The sequence below is a fragment of the Manihot esculenta genome, chromosome 11 (genome assembly GCF_001659605.2).
Source record: "Manihot esculenta cultivar AM560-2 chromosome 11, M.esculenta_v8, whole genome shotgun sequence".
In the NCBI taxonomy this organism is placed as follows: Eukaryota; Viridiplantae; Streptophyta; class Magnoliopsida; order Malpighiales; family Euphorbiaceae; genus Manihot; species Manihot esculenta.
The window spans coordinates 28,703,856-28,712,774 of NC_035171.2; the positions used below are offsets into that span (position 1 = coordinate 28,703,856).

General features: G+C 34.4%; 1 protein-coding gene across 2 annotated transcripts; it reads left to right on the forward strand.

Moving 5' to 3' along the window:
* The first annotated feature begins 655 nt into the window (after positions 1 to 655).
* LOC110626020 (ent-kaurenoic acid oxidase 2) lies at positions 656 to 5,520 on the forward strand. 2 transcript variants are annotated; one of them, XM_021771747.2, is made up of 9 exons: positions 656 to 862; positions 1,237 to 1,503; positions 2,971 to 3,448; positions 3,559 to 3,822; positions 3,943 to 4,032; positions 4,113 to 4,191; positions 4,395 to 4,501; positions 4,617 to 4,738; positions 5,057 to 5,520. In XM_021771747.2, exons 2-9 carry the CDS (start codon positions 1,271 to 1,273, stop codon positions 5,172 to 5,174), a joined length of 1,491 nt encoding a protein of 496 aa, XP_021627439.1. In that variant the 5' UTR covers positions 656 to 862; positions 1,237 to 1,270; the 3' UTR covers positions 5,175 to 5,520. The 2 variants fall into 2 exon arrangements, with proteins under 2 accessions (XP_021627439.1, XP_021627437.1); XM_021771745.2 differs by having other exon boundaries at positions 657 to 862; positions 1,234 to 1,503.
* The last annotated feature ends 3,399 nt before the right edge of the window (positions 5,521 to 8,919 follow it).

Genomic DNA, 8,919 nt, shown 5'->3' on the forward strand with positions numbered 1-8,919 from the left:
GTTTCATTGCATATATTAAAATTATTAAAAAATGAATATTTTTAATAATCTATCATATTAATAATTAATATATATTATTTATAAATTAAATAAACATAAAGAAAAATATTTATATTTAATTTTGATTAAAAATATTGAGTTAGTTTCAATAAAAAATTTTATAGAGATGGAGAAAATAAAAATAATTGAAATTAAAAGCTTATAGAAAATAATAAAAAAATCCAAATAAATATAGTAAATAGGAAACAAATGACGAGGAAGATGACGTAAAGAATACAGGCGGAAGAGGAAGCAGAAAACAAAACGACGTAATAATATGCTGGTAACCGCAGCGTCTGACTCTCTCCAACTCCTGGTTGTGCCACCTCTGTCTCTTGGAAATGAAAAAAGAATTACTCACCTTATTTATTTAATTAATAATAAATTTAATCAAATTATTATTTTATTTATAAAATAAAAAATTTAAAATTAAATTATTTACTATTAAAATAAACAGAATTAATAGTAAATTCAATTAAATTTTAGAAATTATATCTTAATTAAAAAAAGCTACATTCGTTTTAACTTTTTTTTTTTTTAAAAAAAAATTCATTCATTTTAATTTTAAACGGTGGATTATTCTATTCAACCCTCGCTTTCAGGTACAGTGGAGGTTCGTCTTCGGTTTTTATGCACCCATTTTAGAGGGAAATGAATGACTCCCAGCTCCTTCCAACGAGAAGCTCGAAAGCTCGCCGGCCATAAAGCTTGAAGATTCTTTCCCCTGCATTCCGGTTACCCTCCGGCGAAGAGCCAACTAAAAAACCAAACCGTTTCAAGAATCTTTTCTTAGGCTAGTTTCTGAGAAATAACTTCTTAGTGGGTAAATTCCAGTTTTGCTTGTATAATTTTGTTGTACTATCTTCATAATTTTTTATTTGTTTTTGCAAAATAAAGATGGGAATTTGAAAAAGAAAAAGACAACTTTTAAGGAATAATAATTTTCAGTTTTTGTACTTAATTTTGTAATGATATGATCAGTATAGTTGATGATCATGTGAGTTGCATTTGGAGACATCTTCCACTGTTTGTTTGAAAGTAAAGAAAGAAATTTCGTGCATTTTCTTGTCATCTTTCTGCTACTTTCTCTTTTTAAGGTGGCCAGAGCTGGCACACAGCATGAGACTGATAGTGGTTTCTGAGATTCTCTAAAACTGAAATTTTTTTTGTCTCTTTGTTACCTTCAAAGATCAGAAGTTTGGAGAGCTTGGTGGACTACCCCTTCACTGTTATGGAGATGGGTTCCATTTGGATGATCCTTGTATGCTTACTGTTTGCTTTGATGGCTCTGAGAAGGATTCTACAGAGAGCTAATTGGTGGTTCTATGAAACCAAACTGGGTGAAATTCAGTATTCACTGCCTCCAGGTGATTTGGGTTGGCCTTTCATTGGCAATATGTGGTCATTTCTCAGAGCTTTCAAATCCACTGATCCTGATTCTTTCATGAACTCCTTTACCACCAGGTCATTGTTCTTTCTCTCCATCTTTGTTGATTTATTTATCTACTTGTCATAGTTCCATTATAATAATCATTTACTGTTTTAGAATCACCCTATGATTCATATCAACTTAATATCAACCAATATCTTCTTCTGAATCTGGTAATTTAATTGTAAAGTATATAATTATCTGACAAATGAAGGCTTCAGGGTGAGAGAGCTGGCCTTTCTTGTCATTTTTATTGCCATTGTTAATTTTTTAAGCTTTTTTTGTTCATTGCTTAGATTACATCTAAATTCTGATGGAACAGTCCAATACACACTGTCCGGTCTGTCCCTTCTCTGTGTCTCTTTTTCTTCCTTACCTATGACTCATAATTAGGTGACAAAATATTTTTAATTATGAGTCATATTTTTAATTCTGTCCCTTCCATCACACATGCTCATTTCAATTCTGGATCTAATCTCTGATCTAAAAATAAGTAATCAGAGGACAAATAACCAAAATGTTGAATTATGAGAGCCATGGGATTTGATAAACATTGCCTAGGTAAGATAATTCATGTGTAATCTGGTCTGAAATTGTTACTGTTGAAGGAAATTACTACCCTATAATATAAAGAGCAGTCGCCTTAAACAGTGAAACTGCAATCGATTCGGTTCAGTTATGATTACAATTTTGTCCTGCAAAATACATCTATGCTAATACTCTTTCTTAGGTTTTTTGTCTTTTCCAACCAAGGAGTCTCTTTGTATAAAATAAGGTACCATTTACTATATTGTCAAACTACTAAAATGGAAAAAGCACCTCATCTTAGCCTATACCGAAAGTTTTGATGGAGGATTATGTCCTGTTAAAAGCTTAGCTGATTTATATAGGATGTTCCTGTTAAATTGCCAATGCACAGATCAAAAAGAGAGAGAAAAGAAAAATCAACTTTTGTTGCTTTAACATGAGGAAAGTAGTGGAGGATGTGTTGTTCTATAATTTCTGTTTCTTCATTGATAAAGTGTGGTGGTTTGTCAAATCATGATTCAACACAATCGAAAAATTATACATATGTAGAAGTCTGTACAAATTCACGTGGAAAAAGATTAGTGGGCTCTTGATCATTTTGATATTAAGGCTTTTGTGGTCTGAATAGATGGATAGAATGATATAAACCAATTAATGTTTTCATGTATGCGTGTTTTGAAATGGTTTAAGGATAAAGACTTAGTGGCAACTAGCAATTAGCTAAGCAAGATATGGAATGAATGGTTATTATGATCACACTAACTGTTCCAATTATTACTCCATAATCTCCAAGGGAATATGGATCCAACCTATGATCTAACCAAAGATTTTCTTGTCCCACCCTCCATCCCTTGGACCACAGTGTGCAGCTAAAAGTATTGGGCCCAATGATGGGCTTTTCATCCCAATTTTGGAAAAGAATAAAAGATATGCATGTAACTAAATGAGGTAAATAATCAAAACAATTAATGCAGATATGGACATACTGGTATTTACAAGGGCTTCATGTTTGGGAGGCCCAGTGTGTTCGTGACGACACCTGAAACATGCAAAAGAGTACTACTTGATGATGATGCATTTAAGCCCGGTTGGCCTAGCTCCACCATGGAGCTCATTGGAAAGAAATCTTTCATTGGTATTTCTTATGAAGAGCACAAGCGTCTTCGAAGGTTGACTGCGTCTCCTGTCAATGGTCATGAAGCTCTGTCCCTCTATGTGAACTACATTGAAGAAATTGTGATATCTGCCTTGGAGAAATGGGACACCATGAGACAAATTGAATTCTTGACTGAACTCAGGAAACTTACTTTCAGGATCATAATGTATATCTTTCTTAGCTCTGAGAGTGAGTCGGTCATGGAGGCATTGGAGAGGGAATACACGGTACTTAACTATGGGGTTAGAGCCATGGCAATCAATCTTCCAGGATTTGCTTACCACAAAGCACTCAGGGTGATCTTCCTTTTACCTTAGACATACATATGCTTGGAAGTATATAGAAACTCGAATTTTTTTTTTCTTCAATCTTCTTAAATATTAACAACTATCTTATTAAGTTTCAGGCTCGCAAAAACCTTGTGGCTTCATTACAATCTGTGGTAGATGGACGCAGAAATCAAATGAAGGGTGGTATTCCATCAAAGAAGAAAGACATGATGGACGCTCTGATGGATGTTGAAGATGAAAATGGTAGAAAATTGAGTGACGAAGAAATAATTGATGTACTGTTGATGTACTTGAATGCAGGTCATGAATCTTCTGGCCATATCACAATGTGGGCTACTATTTTGCTTCAGGAGCACCCAGAATTTCTTCAAAAAGCAAAGGTACCAGTGCAACTTTGTCTCATTGACCCTGTTGCCTTAGTCATTTCTTAATAATTTATTTCGGATTTTTTTTTTTGACTCGTATCCTGCTTTTCATTTATTTGCTTAATCAAAATATAGGAAGAGCAGTATGAAATCATAAGAAGGAGGCCACCAACACAGAAGGGATTGACACTTAAAGAAGTTCGAGACATGCACTATCTTTCTAAAGTAATTCGCAATGATGTTTGTTGATCGGCCCATCAACATTCAGTATACATTCTGCATCTGATCTATTTTAATGTTTGTAGGTGATTGATGAAACACTTCGTTTAATAACGTTCTCACTTGTGGTATTCCGAGAGGCAAAAGCAGATGTCAAGGTGAATGGTGAGTTCACACTTTTTTTAGTCTTAATAAACAACAATTTGATTTCAAATGTGATCACCACTACAATAAAAGAAGGCCCTTTGCATCTCGGAACAATGTGTCATGCGAATCCCATAACTTTGGCGTGAAAAAACTTGAAGAGATTATCTAAATAAATTAAACTTATGTTTGATTTAATGATTTGATATTGGCTTGGAATTCAGGATATGTCATCCCCAAAGGTTGGAAAGTTCTTGTATGGTTCAGAAGTGTTCACTTGGATCCTGAAGTCTATCCAAATCCAAAGGAATTCAATCCTTCCCGGTGGGATGTAAGTGTATTTGCTTCTCCACTTATTTCTTCCTTTAATTAATTACATATGGATATTTATACATTGTTTTTATCTACATAACGTGTTGATCATCTTTAATTTCGATTGAACATAGAATCATACAGCCAAAGTAGGAACCTTCCTTCCCTTCGGAGCAGGAAGCAGGATGTGCCCTGGAAATGATTTAGCAAAGCTTGAGATTTCCATCTTTCTGCATCATTTTCTCCTTAATTATGAGTGAGTTCCAGCCCCTACTCTCCTCTATCTTGATTACCAGCAACATATTTTTGGGTCATTCTTTCATTTTTGTATAAGATGATTTTTTTTTTAAAGGGAAAAAAAAGAAAAGACTTATCTGATTTCTCTGAAGCGTAAATATATAGTAGCTAGACAGTTCTCTGGTTTCTTTGCATTCTCATTGATCTTAATGGCCTGCTTCAAAGATAAGCAGCATAATCTAATAATTGTCTTCACGTTAATAATGTTCTTTGATATTAGATTCTGCTGCTTATCTTCGCGTTAATAATTGTTTCGCTTCATTTTCTGATATCGCAGGCTCGAACGTCTCAATCCCAGATGTTCATTAATGTACTTACCTCATTCAAGGCCAAAAGACAATTGCTTGTCAAGAATCAAGAAAATTCCATCCTCCCGCATGAAGCAACAGAAATAAACAGACAACAGGCAGTAAAGCCATACATACAAGACGAACCGACATGGCATGCACAAGGTTGGTTGGTAGTGTTGTTGTATTCACACCATGAAATCTTTAATATCAGAATGGTTTAGAGCCCTCTGATCTATTTCCAGCTGTTGCTTTAGCTGTTACATATGTGTATGTATGTGTGTGCGTGCGTGCGTTTGTTTTTGGGTTGTATGCTTTTAGAAGGATAGAGTGATGATTTTGACAAAGCACCAAACTTCACTTATAAAGCACCAGAAATTATTGAGCACCGCATTCATTCATTCCACTATTATGCTAAAAGTTTGCATAATCAACCGAATTTTGTGGCTTTTGTGATGTACAAGTTTGCAGAAATCTTCATTTTTCTATATCTTTAGAATTGCCGGTTTAATAGAAACGTCCTGATTAAAAATACATAGTGATTATTATTCGGTCGATTTAATTCAGAGTTGAATCCATTCAAAGTCGAATGGAATAAATAAATAATTAAAATTTTAATATTTATGAAAATCGAATAAAATTGATTATCGAAATGAATAAATTAAAAATTAAAATTTTAATATTTATAAAAAACAAATTAAATTAATTTTAATTAAAATTTAAGTTGAATCGAATTAAATTCCCTTCTTTTCATGCTCAAAGGGATAATCTAGTGTTGTACTATTACAATCTTTTTTTTTTAATTTTTGTAAATAAATTAATTTCATTTATATTTTTTTATAATAAATATTATATTAATAAACTATTATTTGAAATTATGATATATCTTCAAAATATGCATTTTACGTGTACATTGTTGACTTGCGCAAACATGTGGGCCCAAGTGGGTCCGCTTATATTATTTAAAGTAAGATATTGTATTTTATATTAAATTTCTTTTTAAATTTAAAATATAACTTAAAAAAATTATTTTAATATAAAAATTTTACAATTTAAATTTAAATTAAAATTTATTTTATACTTATTTAATTTGATAACATTAATTAGCTTCTAAATAAATTTAGAAATCTAACACGAACTGAACTCATTTATATTATAAGTCGATTAATTCATTTTACAAAATCGATTAATTCAAGGAGCCTCTATTGATTTATTACATTTCTAATTATAACTTAATTAATAACTTCATATACTTTTCTAAATTTAAAATTTAATTCCGTTGTTGGCATAAATGAATTTATAAAAAAGTATTAAATTAATTTTTATAAAATTATTTATAATTTTATTTGATACTCAGAGTAAATAAAATTTGATTTAACTTGATTCATTTTCCAAAATGTCTTTATCTTAATTTTAAATTTATTTAATAATAAAAAAATTAAAATTAAATTTATTGCTATTTTACTCGTTAAAACTAACATGTTCATTTATTTAATATGAGAGAAAGAATGTAAGCTATTTATGTGGTTCGACAGTACGTCTACATCTATAGTAGATTTTTTATTTAATTTATTTTAACATATCTTTCTAAGGTACATTACATATGTTTTTATTTTCTATTAGAGACCAATTATAATCATATATTACATCAGCAAAATAAGAACCAAATCACCAAATCTACTTTGATTCTAAAAGACTTAGGAGCTATCAAAGGATGTTGCCTTATTTTCAAATTCACCTCACACCACACTCCTCTCAAGTTGGTGCGAATACATCTTTTATTCCCAACTTGTCCAATGAGCTGTGAAAAACTTTGCCTAAGACAACTTTAATAAAAATATCTGCTAGTTGCTCTTTTGATTTAAGGAAAGGAAATTAAACAATCTTAGTTTCAAATTTCTCTTTAATGAAATGTCTGTCAACTTCAATATACTTTGCTTTATCATGTTGCTTGCTATCTCAATTGCAGCTTCATTATCACAAAACAGCTCAATCCCTTCCCATGCTGAAATCCTTATCTTGGTTAAGAGCTCCTTCAACCATAGAATCTCACACAAGCCTTTAACCATTCTTTTAAATTCTGCCTCTGTACTAGATAATGTAACGACCCGAAAATCGGACCGCTACCGGCGCTAGGATCCAGATCGGCTTAAGGCCGCCGGGACCCGTAGCAAGCCTGACATGCAACCTGTAAACCTGTATAATCCCATACATGATCAACAACATACATAAAAATTAAAACTTTTCTTTCCATATACATCAACCAAACTCAACCTGAGCATATACATTAACATAACATTGATCCCTCTGCGGGATCTCATCGGTGCCCCCAATGGGTGACATAACATAAGTTGAGTTGGTTTACATAAACGACATAAAATCCAAGATCATGAATTAAAAGGGATAACAACATTCTATGGTCAAGCACACCTATAATATCCATAAACATCATTACATAACTATACTGTACTTTTACATTACATCGTTCTACGATTTGTCATGTCCACATTCTACCTATTACATAAACAAGCTTTACTTTAACCGACCTCCTCTTCTATCCTGTACCTGCAATCCTGGGGGTAAAAGGGAGAGGGGTGAGCTAAAAGCCCAGTGAGTAGAACTATAAAGCATATTAACACTATGCTTCAATGAAATGCATCATAACACAGACAATTCACATAAGGGCTGGGTGAACTTGTCACCAATTAGTCCAAGCTAACTCTGTGCCAGGCCGTAGCATGGGGTCCTGGTCTTCCTGTCATAACATACATTACTTACCATTGTCCCAGGGCCTCCTCTGGGCTCCTGGTCTTCGAGTCCCATAACCGTGCCAGGCCGTAGAATGGGGTCCTGGTCTTTCCTTACTCTGTGCCAGGCCGTAGAATGGGGTCCTGGTCTTCCTGTCATGGACTAATTGGGTCATCCAACATTCACCCACATCAACAACAATCGATGCAATGCGGCATATTCGTGAAAACTAATGCAATCATCCTATTGCATGATCATGATGCATGAAACATGATAAAACATTTAATTTCTCAATTTAAAAGATTAAGTTTAATTCCACTCACCTCTGGCTGACTCTGACAACACCGAAGCAGCTGAACTCACTGCTGGGGTCCTCGGTTCCTCGGGTCCGAACCTACACAGGTGGACTCAAATGAGGGACCAAACATACTAGAACATAACTATAAACTACTCCCCAAAAACCCCCTAAAACATCATGAAACAACCATAGAAAAACATGCAAAGAAGGCCTGGACAGGGCACTTTCGGCGGCAGGTTCGGCGGCCGGAAGTCCCTCCAGAGCCGAAAGTCAGGCAGGTTCGGCGGCACCTTCGGCGGCCAAAACTCCCAGACAGAGACGAAACTCATGCATGTTCGGCGGCCGAAACTCCCAGACAGAGACGAAAGTCTCCTTTCGGGGGCAGGCTTCGGCAGCCGAAAGGCTGCTTCCCCAGCCATGTTCGGCGGCCGAAAGTCCTTCGGCTGCCGAACCTGGTTTCTGCCAAAGGGCAGAAACTTGGCTCCCTTTGCACATTTCGCCTCCAAACCTACCAAACATGTAACAAACCTGTTCTACAACACACAAACACAAGCATACATGTTCCTAGGGGCCTCAAACCATCATAAACCCCATCTACAACACAACAAGCATCCACATTGTTCATGAATATACATTTATACCCATAAACATAACCATAACCTAAACATGCATTCTAACCCATAGATCTACTTAAAACTTAAAACATGCAATGAGCTTAAGATCGGCTCTTACCTCTTGAAGATCGAGAGAGAGACGTCCTAAAACTCAGAGTTGGGAGAGATTGGGTTCTTGAACCTCCAAGCTCCA